Source organism: Podarcis cretensis (assembly GCF_951804945.1).
Source record: "Podarcis cretensis genome assembly, chromosome: 2".
Taxonomy (NCBI): domain Eukaryota; kingdom Metazoa; phylum Chordata; class Lepidosauria; order Squamata; family Lacertidae; genus Podarcis; species Podarcis cretensis.
Genome location: NC_137171.1, coordinates 7,543,636 through 7,562,642, shown reverse-complemented (window position 1 = coordinate 7,562,642; position 19,007 = coordinate 7,543,636). Strand labels below are relative to the sequence as shown.

General features: G+C 45.6%; 1 protein-coding gene across 1 annotated transcript in view; it reads left to right on the top strand.

The window, feature by feature from the left end:
• FAIM2 (Fas apoptotic inhibitory molecule 2) overlaps nt 1–19,007 on the top strand; it is a 41,840-nt gene that overhangs the window by 6,993 nt on the left and 15,840 nt on the right. The window contains exons 3-7 of the mRNA XM_079966887.1: nt 7,932–8,032; nt 8,811–8,875; nt 12,900–12,953; nt 15,964–16,014; nt 17,387–17,426. Coding sequence (XP_079823013.1) covers nt 7,932–8,032; nt 8,811–8,875; nt 12,900–12,953; nt 15,964–16,014; nt 17,387–17,426 — 311 coding nt within the window. The remainder of the gene's footprint in view (nt 1–7,931; nt 8,033–8,810; nt 8,876–12,899; nt 12,954–15,963; nt 16,015–17,386; nt 17,427–19,007) is intronic.

The following is a 19,007-nucleotide window of genomic DNA, read 5'->3' as shown; positions in this document are numbered from 1 at the left end:
CTCCCAGTCAGCAAACATAGTATTATATCCTATATCTTGTGCCCATTTTATCATAGCTGATTTTACCGTTTCTTCCTCCGTGTTCCATTTCAACAGCAAGTTATACATTTTTGACAATACCTTAGCATTGGGTTCTAACAATTCTGTCTCTAACTTTGATTTTTCCACCTGGAAGCCCACTTTCTTGTCTTGGTTATAAGCTTCTCTTATTTGAAAATAGTGTAGCCAGTCTCGCACCTTATCTTTAAGTTTAAGATGAAAAGCATTTATAGCAGGTTTCCTCAACCTCGGCCCTCCAGATGTTTTCCCTACAACTCTCATGATCCCTAGCTAGCAGGACCAGTGGTCAGGGATGATGGGAATTGTAGTCTCAAAACATTTGGAGGGCCGAGGTTGAGGAAGCCTGATTAATAGCAAGAGTCCGTGCTGCGATAGGGCTTGAATGGGTGGACAGAAGAAAATCTGTTTGATAGTTCATTTTCAATGGATTCCTTGGACATCCCTAACCATGCCCCAGGAAATCCTCAGTGAGGAACCAAAGGCCCCCACAGGGATGGGTGAGTTCATCTGCCACCTGAAGGTTCCAGTCCTGTGCCATCACAATGATGTCACCAAGGAGGGGCATGCAGCCTTTCAGAATGGTTACTCTCTCATTGATCTTCACATCTGCTTCTGGGTGCTGGAGCCTTCAGAGGACAATGGACATGTTTTTGCTACGTAAAAGCAGCAATAAGAAGAATACGCTAGAGAAATACAGTAAATGCGAATTTTCAGCTACTTAATTTATAGCTTAATGTTCCAATGGGTGTTGGGAGTTTAATACAAGGTCCAACTGAGTGACTATGAAAAGGTCTCAGTGAACGTTGGCTTTGGTTCAGGCGCTTATTCATTCATTGATTCATTCCCCTCCCATCACCCTAAGGTCCCAGGCTGGGTTACGTAACACAACAGTAAAGCACAATATTAAAATCAGTTTTAAACAATTTACAGTCACAAAAATAAGGTGGGTCCTAAAAATATACACCGTAAGTGTCCCCTGGGGCGACAGTGTCATTTGATTGTTCTTAATATGAATGCCCTGATTCCACAGGAGTTTGCTGCATAAAGCTTGCAACACAGTGGTGGAATCTAGTTACCAGCAAACCTGGGTTTAGGGTTGAATAGCGGGTGATAATTCAGAAAAGCAAAGGTATATTATTCACCTTTATCACATGTCTCATAATCCAGGCTCCCCCTCTCAAAGCACTCATTCTGGGTGACCAGCATTAAACCACTCCAACAATTCCAATATACACAGAGCTGGAACAAGGCATTTGGGTACTGGGGGCAAGCAACCAAACAGCAACCCCAATGGCTGTAAAATGATGTAGAACCATCATAATGTTAATAATCCGGATAATCCGAATGTTGCTGCTATTTTTGGTATCCCCAAATCAGGTGATTGAGATGGGCTGCCTCACTCTGCCTAATGCCAGGGGTGGCTTTGAGTAGCATTGTGATTAATGAATATTTTGTTTTGCTGCGGTGGGTTAGAAATCTAATGGACATCATTCTTTTTTATTTGACATGTTCTAATCTTCTTCCTGAACTATTGCAAGAGGCCAAGAGGCCTAGTTTCAATATTTCCCCTAATTGATTCTGACCGAAATGAACCCTATTTTGTGGATTGACTAACCGTAACCAAAGTATCCTATCGTTTTTTGAAGTCCCTTAGAATTAGGAATGTACGGCAACTCTAGGAAGGGGGTATTAATGGGAGGGAATTCTGTATGATACTTCCTCAAAAACTGCATCTCTTGAATCTCTGTGACGTTGGTGAAACATCATTAGGGAGAGACTGCCCGCAAGCTTGAAAGGGTGGTTTAGAATTAATAAGTCCCTAAGCTCCTTATGTGCAGCTCCCTTAAGACACTTAAACCTTGTTCATCTTTGCTTTCAGCCTGCTGCTTCACAACAGTTAAGTGCATCTGGAAATGAACTTGGGCTTAGTAACAAAGAGCAGCAAGTTGCAATAGCCTATATAAATTCACAGAGGGATTGCATCATGGGTTGTTGACCACTAAAAGCCTGTGCAATTAAATTTTTACAATTCTACATGCTTGACAATCCAGGCTCCCTCTCTCAAAAATCTGGCATCTTTTATGGAAGAGAAGGGACCAAATGTCCAGTTTCCTCCCTGCCAAAAGTAGGAGGCCCAGCCACACCCTCCTATACCTACTCTTGCAAGTCAACTTATACTATGCAGAGCAGATCATAACGTACTACAAGCATAAAGGCAACCTACACATGAAATAGAACCATATGGCCAATAGTTCCTAGGACACTACCACTTTAGACTGTGGGTGGTTGGGGACTGCATGTTTGAAGCTTCCTTGCAATTTAAGAGTCTTGATAGAAGTTCTGGACCAAATGATTCATATGGAAAGCTTGGTCCAGGACAGCAAGTGAACCACAGAAAGATGTAGCTCCAGGGAACAGCATCATGCTAGCAAAACTACAAGGTAGCGTAGAGCAGGTCTGAACAGAAGGTAGATTGCAAACTAATGGTATGGCTTACAGTATACCAGATGTATGGTATAATACTACTACTGGCATTATTTCTGGATGGCTTGCAGTAGATGGGCAAGGGTTTCCTACTCCCTTGGGGGACTCAGAGGAAATGGTGTGGCGGTGGGGAGCTACAGCTGCCTCACTCTGCCTAATATCATTTGCATTCTCTGCTGATCCATTTCTAAGTCCAGTTCAAAGTCCTGTTGGTGATGGTGAATGCCTTAAGGGGGCTGGATACAGTGGTGCCTCGCAAGACGAAAAGAATCCGTTCCGCGAGTCTTTTCGTCTTGCGTTTTTTTCGTCTTGTGAAGCAACCCTATTAGTGGCTTAGCGGATTAGCGCTATTAGCGGCTTAGCGGCTATTAGCGGCTTAGCGGCTTAGAAAAAGGGGGGGGAAAGCGAAAAAAATCGCAAGACTCGCAAGACGAAAAGCAAGCCCATAGGGAAATTTGTCTTGCGAAGCGCCTCGAAAAACGGAAAACCCTTTTCGTCTAGCGGGTTTTTCGTCTTGCGAGGCATTCATCTTGCGGGGCACCACTGTATCGTTTTTTTAAACGTAATGTCCAAACAAAAGCTTTTTGTGTTCCACGTATGTCTTAGCGAATACAAGTGTCAAACGTAACAACTTTAAGGAGCGGTACTTGCAAAAGATGAACTTTTCTTCGTAATGTTCCACATCTGCCTTTGCAAAGTAGTATGCACGTTGTGGGTATATTTGTTAGATGAATTTACGTAACTATCGATTTGACAGTGTTGTGTTGCTCTTGCTGAATCACATTGGAGTTTGCTGGTGGCTGTTTTATTTGTAGTGCTTGAATCTGAATTGTTGTTGTTTTCAAATGATGGATTGTTAGCTATCTTGGAGTCCTGTATGGATGAAAACATGGGGTAAAATAATTTGGCTAAATTGCAGAGCAGGGAGGGCTAGTGTGGTGCCCTCCAAGTGTTTGAGGCCAGCATAGTCAATGGTCAGGAATGATGAGAGCAATAACTGGAGAGCATCATACTGGATGCTTTGGCTATAGTGTAGCTACCTGGTTCAAATACATTTGTACAACACAGCAATAGAAAACAGAGTGAGCCTTGCACCAAACAAGCAAATCTTTTACCATTTTAAGACGAATAACGTTGGAACTTAGGCAATGCAGCAGCTTGAATTCAATGTTCTCATTGTGTAGTGGTGCCTTGGGTAAAGTACGAACTCTGTAAATGAAGCAAACTGTTGTATCTTGGCCAAATTTGTCCCAGGTGTGGATGGAGTTGTCATAATAGGTGATGTCAAGACAGTATAGTCTGAGACAATTAAACCAAGCGGAGGGATTTCTTCTGCATTAGGCGTAAAGGAGAAATATTCCCTGGGAGACCCACCTCATATGCTCACAAGAAGACTTAATGCTCTGTAATAGGAAAAGCCTCGGCCCCACAGCTGAAAGATAAAGGGCTAACCTGAGCCCTAATTGCAATATCTATATAGCCCATGATATGTATAGACACATATCATTTTGTAGCAAAATGTCTGTCCTGATTGGCTATGGTGGAGAAGAGGCAACTGTACTGCAGTATTTCCTGGAGGCAGTAAATTGTATCTCTGCATTTTCTGCACACATATATGTATTATTACCTGCTATCACTCAATGATAGGAGAAGGGATTTCAAAGGTAGAGTCACTGGAGTGCCTTTAATTTTATCAACCTGCCCATGTATTAAGATCTTTAGAGTAGTTATAGGCGGAATACAATATGTATACAGTGGTACCTTGGGTTAAGTACTTAATTCATTTTGGAGGTCCATTCTTAACCTGAAACTGTTCTTAACCTGAAGCACCACTTTAGCTAATGGAGCCTTCCGCTGCGCCGCTGCTGCACAATTTCTGTTCTCATCCTGTAGCAAAGTTCTTAACCCGAGGTACTATTTCTGGGTTAGTAGAGTCTGTAACCTGAAGCGTATGTAACCCAAGGTAAGTAAAGGTAAAGGTACCCCTGCCCGTACGGGCCAGTCGTGTCCGACTCTAGGGTTGCGCGCTCATCTCGCTTGAGAAGCCGGGAGCCGGCACCGTCCGAAGACACTTCCGGGTCACGTGGCCAGTGTGACGAAGCTGCAGCTGGTGAGCCAGCACCAGCGCTGCACACGGAAACGCCGTTTACCTTCCCGCTATAAAGCGGTACCTATTTATCTACTTGCACTTAGGGGTGCTTTCGAACTGCTAGGTGGGCAGGAGCTGGGACCGAACGACGGGAGCTCACCCAGCCGTGGGGATTCGAACCGCCGACCTTATAATCAGCAAGTCCTAGGCACTGAGGTTTAACCCACAGCGCCATCCGCGTCCCATGGTACCACTGTATTAAAAAGATAGTCCCTTTGCTGTGCTGGCACTTCAGCTATGGAATGCTCTCCTGTGGGAGGTATGCCTAGCATCAGTTCTATATTCTGTTTGGCACCTTAAAAAAAAAAAAAACCTTAAATAAATAAATATCAAAGACATTTTTAAATATTGTTGAATTTTTGGTCCTCTCAATTTTATTATAATTTTGTTGAATTTCTTTTGAGTTCATTTACACAATTTTAATACTGCACTGCATATTTCAAGTGTTTATCTATACTGCTCTGTAATCTACTTTTGGATGAAGGCATGGTTTATACATTCTTAAAATTAATAAGTATGTATTTTAATTTTTTTTTCTAATCTCCACCATTATTTTCAAAAGAGATATTGGGGTCATGGTGAATGACAATGCTCAGTGAATCTATCAGCTCAGCTCAATATATGATGGCAATTAAAAAAGGGAACTTCCATGCTGGATGTTAGAAGAAAAGGGTTTGAAAATAAAACGAACCACTATCATAATGGCATCATATAGATCTTTGGTGCAGTCACTTTTGGAATACAGTGTACTGTGCTGGTCATTCCATCTCAGAAAAGATTATTGTGAAGTTGGAAAGGGCCAAAGGACCTTCCTTATGAAAAAAAGACTAAAGTGTGTATTGTTTTCAGTTTAGAGGGGGGGAAATCACAAGGGGTACATGGTAGAGGTTTTTCACAGTGTAACAACACTGAATAGGTGTTGGTATCTTGTAGTTACCAACTACCAACTCTTTAAATGTGGGTTTCATTAACAATTATCCAGGGATAACAGCAAATCAGAATGTTTATTCAAGGAACAATGGAAAATTCACATTAAATCAAAGTCTGCGACAAATGAGATTTGAGCTAATGATCTCCTGAGACCATTCCCACAAAGGATAGGGGGGAAATCTAATCCAGTTCACATTAAAAAGCACACTTAGCTAATTCACACTTTCTGAAAACAACACTCAAACTAAAGCAGAGCCTGCCTTCAAAATTCGCACTTCTCTGAATTTTGCAGTGCAGTTGTCCAGCTAAGTAATGTGTACAAAAAGGCATACACTAGTGTAAAGTTTTTACACACACACACACACACCAAGCACATTTTGTTCAGAACTGGAAAGTCCTGTGAAATGTCCTCTTTCTTGAGACATTCACATGATCCTGAGAGTACAAAGTCTACCTGGGCTCCCCAGGCCCTGTGGCCTTTTGATCCTATTTTTTGTTTGTTTGGTAAGAACTGGAACATGCAATTTTCATTGTTTTGCTGGGTTTGCTACTCTCCCCCCCCTATATCTTTGATCTATGATACTGTCACCTGTGACATCTTTTTAAACTGTTCATCTTGAAGATGGTAACTTTCCATTCACTTCACCCTCAAAAGGGAATCAATATGTTGGCCTTTTCCCCCAGCCTGCAAAGAATTTGTTTTGTTCCCCATTAACCAAAGCCACAATCTAACCAAATACTCCAGCTTAATACACTGGCGCAGTTCACACATCATACATGTTTTCTATTAACATGTTCATCTAGGCCACTCTTATCCCTGCTAGCACATGGGAGAGACAAACCATGATCTCTAGCTTAGCATCACATCTAAAGCTAGAGATTTGACTTGCTTTGCTCAATGAAGAACAAAGTATTGTCTTCTCAGAGACAAATTTGGCAAAACGTGGGTGGATCTTTATCTGATCTACTGATACAGAATCCATGAAATATACAAGTCTCATTCAATGTTGCTGGCTAAATCCAGGGAACATAAATGTTAACCATTTTATAATGGTTAATGTTAACCATTTTATAATGTCTGAAGAAAGCTTACCGTATTTTTTGCTCCATAGGGCGCACCGGGCCATAGGGCGCACCTAGTTTTTAGGGGGGGAAATAAAGAAAAAAAATTATTTCCCCCCCCCAGCCCCAAAGAGCAAAGAAGCCAAGAGAGCGTGTGGGATCCATCCCGTTGGCTGTCTTGGCTTCCTCTTTAGCCACGTGCAACCTCTCCAGCCGGGAGAGGCTGTGCGTGGCTTTGGCAGAAGCCAAGACAGCAAGCGGGATGGATCCCACTCGCTCTCTTGGCTTCCCTTTTTAGCCGTGGGGCTGGGGCGGGGGAAGCCCGAGCTTCGCTTCACCTTCGCTGCTGCTATCCGCAAGCCCAGGGTGCACAGTGGCTGCAGGCTGCTATCCACAAGCCTTCGGAGCCCGGCGGGAACTCTCCAGGCTTCAGCAAAAGCCTGCATTCACTCCATAGGATGCACACACATTTCCCCTTCATTTTTGGAGGGGAAAAGTGCGTCCTATAGAGTGAAAAATATGGTATGTATCAACAAGATGTAAGTAAGTTTGGGGGTTTTGTCTATTTTTGTTTTGTTTTGCAAAGGCCTTTGGTTTTATGCCATAAAGTTCATTCATACCTGATCCTTTTTGTGTGGTAGCACATTCAAAAAAGGTAAAGGACCCTTGACAGTTAAGTCCAGTTGTGAACGACTCTGGGGTTGTGGCGCTCATCTCGCTTTACTGGCCGAGGGAGCCGATGTTTGTCTGCATACAGTTTTTCTGGGTCATGTGGCCAGCATGACTAAGCCGCTTCTGGTGAAACCAGAGCAGCGCATGGAAACACTGTTTACCTTCCCGCCAGAGTGGTACCTATTTATCTACTTGCATTTTGACGTGCTTTTGAACTGCTAGGTCGGCAGGAGCAGGGACCGAGCAATGGGAGCTCACCCCATCGTGGGGATTCGAACCGCTGACCTTCTGATCGGCAAGTCCTAGGCTCTGTGGTTTAACCCACAGCTTTCAAACTGCTAGGTTGGCAGGAGCTGGCATTGTGTTTTTGTTAATGGCAGTTGAATATGCAGATACTGACATAGAAAACATCATCTGACATGCTGCAAACTTTAGGGAAACTAGTGACAGAGTATCGTAGTGGTGTTAAAATGCCTGGAAGAATTTGTGCTGGTTTGAAGAGTCATGGGCCCTACTTGCCCCCATGAGAGCAGTGGGTCAAAACTTGACTTGTCTTACTTTCCATCCTTTTCAGGCTCCAGTCCCAACTATGGCAGTGGATTTTCAGGGGACACTGAGACACTCACAACTTTCAGCTGGGATGACCGCAGTGTACGCAGGGTGTTCATTAGGAAGGTAATGTCTGAAACAGTCAACCTTCCTCCATACTGTATGGAACAAGGGTGTCCAACATGCTTCTTGCTCTAGGCTCACTTATAAGAAGAAGAGGAGTTTGGACTTGATACCCTGCCTTTCACTCCCCTTAAGGAGTCTCAAAGCGGCTAACAATCTCCTTTCCCTTCCTCCCCCACAACAAACACTCTATGAGGTGAGGCTGAGAGACTTCAGAGAATACCCCAAGTTCACCCAGCAGCTGCATGTGGAGGAGCGGGGAAGCGAACCCGGTTCACCAGATTACGAGTCCACCACTCTTAACCACTACACCATGCTGGCTCTTATCCAGTTTCCCCCCCATCCAGTTACATGTGGGTGGGGGTGGAGACCTATGGGTATGATCCCATATAGGCCACAGGTGTGTGGTTTGTGCCACTGGTGTGTGTATGTGTGTCATGTGAACCCCCTTCAAGAAACATAGCTGATGGACAGGGCTATGCAGATTGCTTTGATTCTCAATGGCTCACATCCCACAAGGAAGGACTGTGTCAAACTATGGGCTGAATTCAACTAAGTTGTTGCACTATTGGAAACCAGCACAATTAGGCCCACTGTTGCAGCAGGATTTGCCCCCTCCCTGTGCAGTTGCTCAGGAGGTTCGGGAGAACCTCCACAATGGGCGGGAGGAGGAAGAGGGAGAATAATTTTTGCACTAATGGAACCTTAGCACAGTGTTGAATTCTACCTTTTGTTTCTAAGCATCAACCATGTTGATTTGATCCTTTCCCCCCAATTTTAGGTTTACAGCATCCTTTTGCTTCAGCTTCTTGTTACAGTTGCCATTGTGGCCCTCTTCACCTTCTGGTAAGTCTCTGGCCCACCAAGAAGCCTTTTGCTTTAGGTGCCTTTTCTGCTTTGGCTAATGTTTCCTAATGGTAGTACTGCTCCCGTATTATTTCTTCCTGTGCATGGGGAATAAAAGTAGCAAACTACAGTGGTGCCTCGCAAGACGAAAAGAATCCGTTCCGCGAGTCTCTTCGTCTTTTGGTTTTCTCGTCTTGCGAAGCAAGCCCATTAGCGGCTTAGCGGATTAGCGCTATTAGCAGCTTAGGGGCTTAGCGGATCAGCTGATAAGTGGCTTAGGGGCTTAGTGGATCAGCTGATAAGTGGCTTAGCGGATCAGCTGATAAGCGGCTTAGTGGATCAGCTGTTAAGCGGCTTAGCGGCTTAGCGGATCAGCTGATAAGCGGCTTAGCGTATCAGCTGTTAAACGGCTTAGGGGCTTAGCGGATCAGCTGATAAGCGGCTTAGCAGCTTAGAAAAAGGGGGGGAGGAAAAAACCCCCGCAGGAACTCGCAAGACATTTTCGTCTTGCGAAGCAAGCCCATAGGAAATTCGTTTTGCGAAGCACCTCCAAAATGGAAAACCCTTTTGTCTAGCGGGTTTTCCGTCTTGCGAGGCATTCGTCTTGCGGGGCACCACTGTATGCACGACTTTCTGACTTGTGGACTATCCTGCAAACGTCTAAGTCCGTGGACTTGCATTCAAGCTGACACACTTGATTGAAGATATATTATTTGTTTGTTTTACTTTGTGTCTGGAGCCTTAAAATTTATTATTAGCTGACCTCCACCAGAGCCAGGGCTTTTTCGGCTGTGGCCCTGATCTGGTGGAACGCTCTGTCACAAGTGACTAGCGCCCTGCGGGACTTGACATCTTTCCTCAGGGCCTGCAAGACAGAGCTGTTCCACCAGGCCTTTGGCCAAGGCACAGTCTGACCCCCTCCTTCGGCAATCTTCACAGAACTCTAAGCCAATGGTTGCCATTAATTTGATTTGAATTAATTTTATAATGAAATGATTTTAGAATGTTGTATTATTTTATTGTTGTTAGCTGCCCTGAGGAGAGCTTTGGCTGGGGAGGGTGGGATATAAATAAATAAATAATAATTATTTTAACTATTAAACAGAATGATAGCAGACTACAGGAAGATATTAATAGCTTCCCTCAAAATTCCTGGGATATTTTAACCAAAGAGGAGCATCCACAATGGCCTTGAACATTGCTTTCAGGAGCAGCCAGTGTGGTACCCACCAGATTCTGTCAGACTGCAACTCCCATTGGCCCCATACAGCATGACTAATTGCAAAGGATGATGGGAGTTGCAGTTCACATTTGGAGGGTACCATCTTGGCTACCCCTGCTCTAGGTGAGAATTGGTAGCACCTAGGGATGGATGGATCTGTCTGTAATGGGATATGGGGTTGCTTGTGCGTAAGCGCTGAACCGCTCCAAGTTGAGTAGTTGGCTTAAAACTTTCCCTGACCGGACAGCCCTGACTTCGTGGCTGTCTTAATCACTGGCAGAATCCGTCAGTGGGCGTTTCCTGAATTTCTTCCAACATAAAAGCTCCTTGACACTGAGTCTCCGCCTAGATTCCCTGCGTGAAAGCTTTCTGCGCAGAGTGGGCGTCCCAAGGGGAGGTCCTGAGCTCTCTGCACTGGTCTCGCTGGAAGCGTCCCTGAGCCTTCTCTCCGACGCCCCCTCCACCTCTCCTTCTTCATCGGAAGCTCTCCCTCTCCCCCTGCTGGTTCCCTCTCCAGCGTCGTCTGGGAGCCTTGCCACCACCCTAGGCTCCGATGGCAGTTCCCTGACACTGTCAGTTTCTGGTTCTCTCAGTTTCTCATTTCTCCAATCATAAATTCACATTATTCCTAACAAATATATTTTTGTATGCAGTTTTGACTAAGGTACATATTTTCTGCAGGCAATTTCTCCTAATATAATGCATTTTTGTATGTTACTTTCACGAACATATTCATTTTTTATGTACATTTTCCCATAATATATGCCTTCTTTTGTAAACATTGGGTGCTTGGAGACCTGCACTGCAAATTTTGCCTAAGTGCAAATTTCAATGGGCGACTTGTGTTTCGCTTCTCGTATTGTTTCAGAAAGTGTGGATTTGATCAATGCAGCTTTATATGCAAACTGAATTGAATTGCTCCTCCATCCTTAGTGGCAGCTCTGTTCAACAGCTATATGTTCCACCAATATGTATCAAGAATGACGGGAATCTCATACATTAGAGTCTGTGGAATCAGTGAAATTTGTTGAAAACATTCATAGCCTGTCTTTCTGTATGCTCAAGCTGGCTCACAAAACTAAGATAAAATAAAAAAAGAAAGATGGGTGGGTGTCCTTTGTGCTTTTGTGAAGGGAGCACCCCTGGCCTTCATACCATACTGTTCAGGGCCCATGAGGTGGGGTGAAGCAGCTGCCTCGGATGGCCAAAACCCAAGAGGTGGTGCCTCCGTGAGTGCTTCCTTGCCTCTGCCACTGGCTTCCGGTGAGACCTTGCTGAGATCTCACGAGATCTCGTGGAGTGCATGAGATCCCCCTGGAAACTGCTGCCACTGCTTCACAGCCACTGCTGTACCACCCTGGTAAGGGCAGCTTAAGCAGTGGGGCAGAGTGACAGCACAATGGCACATTCCCGTTTTGTCTCAGGCAGCAAAACCCCCTCCCTGGGCGAGATACATTGGAGATCACCCTCTCTTTGTCCCTAGCAGCTGTATCCGGAAGAAGAAAGCATTAGGACTCTGCAACACAGTTTGGTGCGCTTTTATTCATAGCCTCGGTTTTCAGCGGCCACCTGTCTGATGCTCAAATAGCAGAGGTGGTGGATGCAAAAGCTTACCTGCATCAAATTGCATGTCACATGAATAATACATTGGTATCGCTTGAGACTTTTCAAGCCATTTAATCACCTGGCTACAAAGCCAACAGCCATTTCCCTGGAGTAGAATCAAGCAAATAAATTGATGGCATTATGCTGATTGTGATGCCCTCTTCAATTATTTTTGAGGCTGTGTGGAAACTGAGAGCATTGACCCCACCCCACCCCTTTCCTCAAACACTGGGTGGTTTCAGCGGTGCTTGCTGTTTGCAGGGTCTTCTCAGTAAGTACATGAAGCACTTATTTTCTGCAAATCGGTGTATAGCTGCACAGAAAAAATGCCTCAGAATAAGCCCCTCCTAGCACTGTCGATAGACCATTCCTTTGCACTGATGCTGGGGTGAGTGACCCAGTTCTCCAGTGCTAACACAGCAGCAGCCTGTTACACAAGATACTAAGAACATTCTGACTAGATCCAGATCTGATACGGCCCTGTAACTAGACTCAACAACAGAGTGGCTTGCTTTTTTTGTTGTTTTGTTGGCCAACCTTCCTGAGGTCACATGGCAGCAGTGGGTGTGGCTAATCATATTCTCATGCAAACTGCTTACATGCATGTACACACAGTCAGATGCACACCCAGAACCCCTTTTTCAGGGAAACCATGCAGATCACCTGATACTGCAACCTCTCTGCTCATCAGATGATCGATCTGATGACTGGAAAGAGGATACTTTTCGTTCCCATCAGGGTGCTGGGCTCCACCCAGCCCAGCATTGTGTCTACTTTTATTTTTGTTTCGTTTTAACTTTCTAATACTGAATTCTAAATTTTTGTAACCTGCCCTGAGATCTGCGGGTGAAGGATGGATAACACATCTAACAACAACAACTTTTTAAATCTGATACTAAAATTGGTGGGGCCTTGGGAGAGCCAAAAAAATTGCTGGGAAGAGGGTGGTGGATCAGGCTCCTTCTAGTTGTCCGTATTATACACCAGCGTCAAGATTTAGCAGCAGAGGACACAATGTTACAGCCACAGTGTGGATGGGGAGGAGAGGGAGGCAAGAGGCAATGGTTGGGTGGAGGGTGTTTGGTTTGGTGTGCCTCCTACAGGCCATCGACAAGCAGTTGAGATGCCAGGATCACAGATGCTCTGCTCTCTTTGAATTGCTCTCATGTGCCTTGACTTTCTCTTTCTTTACTGCAGTGAACCAGTCAAAACATATATCCAAGCAAATCCAGCCTGGTACTGGGCTTCCTAGTAAGTACTGGCTTTATCTCAGAAATAAGCTTTATCTCTGTTTACGTTCTTATTTAATATATAAGGCAAGTTTAGTTATTTGTAGGCCCAGTACAAGAGTTATTGATGGAAAGGCTAACATCCAACTACATAGGAAAACAAAAGCAACCTTAAGAACAAGCTAAAGGTTAGAGTCTGGGCTCCAACCCATAATAACCCTGTTCAAAATGACCCTATGGCTTCAGTGACACTGGGAATAGTCACACAGCTGGGGCTCACCCAGTGAATGTGATGCTAGGCAGGAGAAAATGGAGGTTCATTTCATTTATAAATTCTCTAGAAAACCAAAGACCCGTTCAAAAGGTTTATACTAACTTGTGGATCATTTAATTGGGAACATGTGTTACAGATGTATACTGTTATTAGTTGTGGTGTATGTATGGTGTATGTATGGAGAGCGCAAAATATGATCTGAAACTCAACATCAAAAAAACGAAGATCATGGCCACTGGTCCCATCACCTCCTGGCAAATAAAAGGGGAAGAAATGGAGGCAGTGAGAGATTTTACTATCTTGGGCTCCATGATCACTGCAGATGGTGACAGCAGCCACGAAATTAAGAGACGCCTGCTTCTTGGGAGGAAAGCAATGACAAACCTAGACAGCATCTTAAAAAGTAGAGAAATCACCTTGCCAACAAAGGTTCGTATAGTAAAAGCTATGGTTTTCCCAGTAGTCATGTATGGAAGTGAGAGCTGGACCATAAAGAAGGCTGATCACCCAAGAATTGATGCTTTTGAATTATGGTGCTGGAGGAGACTCTTGAGAGTCCCATGGACTGCAAGAAGATCAAACCTATCCATTCTTAAGGAAATCAGCTGAGTTCTCACTGGAAGGACAGATTGTGAAGCTGAGGCTCCAATACTTTGGCCACCTCATGAGAAGAGAAGACTCCCTGGAAAAGACCCTGATGTTGGGAAAGATGGAGGACACAAGGAGAAGGGGACGACAGAGGACGAGATGGCTGGATAGTGTTCTCGAAGCTACCAGCATGAGTCTGACCAAACTGCGGGAGGCAGTGGAAGACAGGAGTGCCTGGCGTGCTCTGGTCCATGGGGTCACGAAGAGTCGGACACGACTAAATGACTAAACAACAACAACCTGTATGGCAGTGTTTTAGGAGGTCTTTGGGAAAATAAAATAAAGAGGAAAAAGAAATAGGCAAACACTGTCAGTCCTTTTTGGCCAAAAATGGGCAGTCAGGGGTGGAGCTTTCATTAAGCCCCATCCCATTTTAGTGGAGCACTGGAGATGAGGAGGAAGGAACCCCCTTAGTGTGCAGTGGGAAAGAGTACAGGGAGAGGAGGACCCTAGAGATCTTTTCCTCTACGACTGAGTCCCTGGGAGGAAAGAGTTGGGAGACAGCGGACCTAGAAGCAGACCCCTGACCTGCTGGGTTGGACCTACAATAAACAATGGTTTATTGAAACCTCAGAAGGCAGAGGGGTTCATCATTCCCTCCCCCCTCTCCATGATCAGCAAACAATGCAAAATAGCAGAGAAATGCAGGATCAGTGAGACAAAGTAAGGGAGATGGTGCAGGTGCATTGGCGGACGAAGGTGGGGGCAGGGTGGTGGTCCACCCCGGGTGCCTTCCGGGGGTGTGTGACATCACGGCCGTGGCTGCCCCCATGCCTGGGGCACTCAGTGCTTGCCAAGCACCCTGGGATGCTCGGCACTTGCTGCGCACACCCCCAATACGTGCCACGCCCCCTGGGATGCGTGCCATGCTCTCTGGGATGCACACCAGCCATGCCCCCAGATGTATGCCCCTCCCAGTGCCAAAGCAGGTAGCTTTGTCACTGTGCAGGTGTGCGCAGTTAATGCCAGCCTGGCTTTTCTTGGCACAGGACTAGAGAAGCAACAGGCAAGGTATAACCAAGGATGGGTAGTTGGAAAACACCGAAGAAAAGCTCTGGGGGGAGGGCTGTGTATCTTACCTAGGTGCAAATCTGCCCTCTGGGAGTGGAGGGTTGGAGGGAGTTTTATTCGTTGTTGCTATGCAAATCTGCTTAGGTTTGCAAAATAAATAAAATACGTTTTCATTTTAAAAGAATCAGATTTAAGGCGTGGGGCATGGCAACTGCAAGTACTTCCACCCCCTCCCCATGGCTGTTTTTATTTCCCAGCCTGACCACATGCCTCAGCCTCACTGTTGCAAATATAAGTGGAACCTGTCTTCTCAGTCACAAGCCATCTCCCCACCAGGCAGAAGGTGACAGTACGGCAAACAGTTTAGGGTTACACTCTACAGCCCTTCACATAGTGGAAAAATACTTGGAGAAGTTTTCCTCTCGCACAGACTCTCTGAAGGTTGACCTCCTGTTCCCTATTCAATCAGTTGTCTGGAGTCACTAATAATTCTCCACCAGGTTGAACTGGTTGATTGTGTGGACCATTCCCTCCCCCCCCCATCCCATTATGAAGGGTGTTTTCTGTTTCTGTTGTAGCCCTTAGCCCTCTGGGATGTAGGCTGGGGTTCAAGGTGGAACTTGAGAGGCTTGAGCTAAAGTGCCAAGTAAGTCACAGATCCTCTTCTTTCTCCCTATTAGACCACAGATGGGGAGCCTGTGGTTCTCCAGATGTTGTTGGACTGCAACTCCCATCAACCCCAGGCAGCATGGCCTAATGGTCAGGGGTGGGAGGCAGTTGTAGTCCAACATCTGCAAGGGTTCCCTATCCCTGCATTAACCAAACATCAAGAAGGGCCATAGCTCAGTGGTAGAACAAATGGTCCCAAGTTCAATACCCTGGTATCTCCAGGTAAGACCAGGAAAGCTAACATAAGAAGAGCCTGCTGGATCAGGCCAGTGACCCATCTTGTCAAGTATCCTGTTCTCACAGTGGCCAACCAGATGCCCTTAATGGGGAATCTGCAATCCCACCCCACTTGGTTCATCTCTCTCTCTCTCTCTCTCTCTCTCTCTCTCTCTCTCTCTCTCTCTCTTCCTCCCCACCCCTCTCATTGCAGTGCCGTCTTCTTTATTACCTACTTGATCCTGGCTTGCTGCTCTGGACCCAGGTAAAACTCTACTTTTAGTGCATTTGATAGAGAAAGGGGATTTGGGTTCTCTGTGCATCTCCCTTTTTGTCTTGTTTGTGGGAGAGATCTGCGTCACCTTGGAAGTTTGGATATTCTCATATCAGTACAAGCTTTTAGAAGACATCTGAAGGCAGCCCTGTTTAGGGAAGCTTTTAATGTTTAACAGACCACAGTATTTTAATACTTCTTTGGAAGCCACCCAGAGTGGCTGGGGAAACCCAGCCAGATGGGCGGGGTATAAATAATAAATTATTATTATTATTATTATTATTAGCTGGTCTTCTAGCTGTCACTCTGGTGTAGATCTTCACTCATGCCTTCTTCCCTGGCAGGGGTGGGTGGTGCTGATGCAAGTCAGAGATAATGGCTCATCAGTTTGCCTTGTGGTGCATGTAGTGAACTAGGCATCACTGGCCTGGATTCTGGTTTTGCACAGAGAGAACAGACCTTCTTTTCTGAATGAGGCATGCCACAGTGAGGAAAATGCTCTGCTATAGTTATGCATTGGAAAGAAGAGGAAGGGAGGAAGATCTGATTTCCTCCACTGAACATGCCAATGCTTTTCAGTATATTGATGTCCTTGGGTATTATTCCCTCCAAATCCCTCTTTCCATTCAGATCCTAGCTTCTGTGCCCTTTTAGCAGATACTATACTCACAAGGGACGTGGGTGGCGCTGTGGTCTAAACCACAGAGCCTAGGGCTTGCCAATCAGAAGGTCGGCGGTTCAAACCCCACGATGGGGTGAGCCTCCGTTGTTCGGTCCCTGCTTCTGCCTACCTAGCAGTTCGAAAGCACGTCAAAGTGCAAGTAGATAAATAGGTACCGCTCCAGTGGGAAGGGAAACGGCATTTCCATGCACTGCTCTGGTTCGCCAGAAGCGGCTTAGTCATGCTGTCCACATGACCAGGAAGCTGTACGCCGGCTCCCTCAGCCAGTAAAGCAAGATGAGTGCCACAACCCCAGAGTCGTCTGCGACTGGACTTAACTGTCAGGGGTCCTTTACCTTTTTATACTCGCAGCAGCAAAGGAGTGACATTGTTCATTCCCATGCCAAGAAATGCTTGCTTGATATAAACCACACCTTGCAAGCCACTGTTGAAAAGGCACATCTGAATAGGTGGCATAACCCTTAGTTAAGTTGAATCAGCAAGAGAAGCATTTGTGCTCCAGAGCATCTCTTGAGCGATAGTTACCCAGCAGAATTGTACGCATGTTATTGCCCTGCTGCTCTATCCGCCCTGCTTTAATTATCTGATTATGCAAGATGATGTTGTGCAATTTTCCTTCTAGTGGTTATGCTCTTTGAGTAACGACAGTGTTTTCTTGGCTCCCTTTCACTTAACCCACAGGAGGTACTTCCCATGGAACCTGATCCTCCTGAGCATCTTTGTAAGTAGTCTACCTGGGGCTGTGATTTGTGCTAAGCTAAGGGGGAATTTTAGGGATGCGGGTGGCGCTGTGGGTTAAATAGATAGATAGATTCTTTATTGTCATTACACAAGTGCAACATTGCACAAGTGCAACGAAATTGGATGCCATCCCTTAAAAACAACAAAAGCAAAACAACAACAACAACCAAACAAACCACATTCCAGCCACACCCACACCCACACCCATCAAACTCCCAGGTCACACTATCGAGTTACAGCATTTAAAAAGGCCACAGCTCTTGGATAGAAACTATTTTTCAGTCTATTTGTCCTTGACTTGATGTTTCTATATCTCCTGCCAGAAGGCAGTAGTGCAAACAGACTGTATCCCGGGTGAGATGCATCCTGCAGGATGTTGTTTGCTTTCCTAAGACAACGGGAACCGTACAGTTCTTCCAAAGATGGGAGAGGATGACCAATAATCCTTTGGGCTGTGGTTATGACCTTCTGGAGCACCTTCCTCTTCCTAGCTGTACAACTGGAGAACCAGGCACAAATACAGTATGTGAGAATGCTCTCTATGGAGCCTCGGTAGAAGGACACCAGCAGTCTCTCACTCAGATTGTTCTTCTTTAAAAGTCTGAGGAAATAAATTCTCTGCTGGGCCTTCTTCACCAGAGCAGTGGTATTTGCGCTCCAAGTCATGCCCTGATCGATAGTCACTCCCAAAAACCTGAATTCCGCCACCCTCTCCACCCGTTCCCCTTTGATATACAAGGGCTGAATGTCCGCCTTTTTTTTCCTGTAATCCACCACCACAGAGCCTAGAACTTGCCGATCAGAAGGTCAGTGATTCGAATCCCCACGACGGGGTGAGCTCCCGTTGCTCGGTCCCTGCTCCTGCCAACCTAGCAGTTCGAAAGCATGTCAAAGTGCAAGTAGATAAATAGGTACCACTCCGGCGGGAAGGTAAACGGCGTTTCTGTGTGTTGCTCTGGTTCGCCAGAAGCGGCTTAGTCATGCTGGCCACATGACCCAGAAGCTGTACGCTGGCTCCCTCGGCCGCAACCCCAGAGTCGTCCACGACTGGACCTAATGGTCAGGGGTCCCTTTACCTTTACCTTTAAGGGGGATTTTACAGGAGCATCGGACCGCATGTTCAACAGGAAGCCAAAGGAAGAATAAGGGCAGAAAAGGAAAGTGTTTATTGATGCAGCACATAGTTAAACTATGGAACACAATCCCACAGGAGGCAGTGATAGACACCAACACAAATGGCTTTAAAAGAGGATTGGACAAATTCATGGAGCTATTAGCCATGATGGCTGTGATCTGCCTCCATATTACGCCTCTGATTGCCAGTTGCTGGAAACCCAATGGAGGGGAAATGTTCTTGTGCTTGATTCCTGCTTGAAGGTTTTCCACAGGCATCTGGCTGGCCACTGTGAGAACACGATGATGATACACCATTGGCCTGATCCTGCAAGACTCTTCCTATGTTCTCACGTCACGTTCTTAAAGTTGTCTGTCCATTTCCAGTGGCTGAAAGCCAAAGTCTGAAACCATTGACTCTGTGAAGCAGCCTTGGCCAACCTGGAAC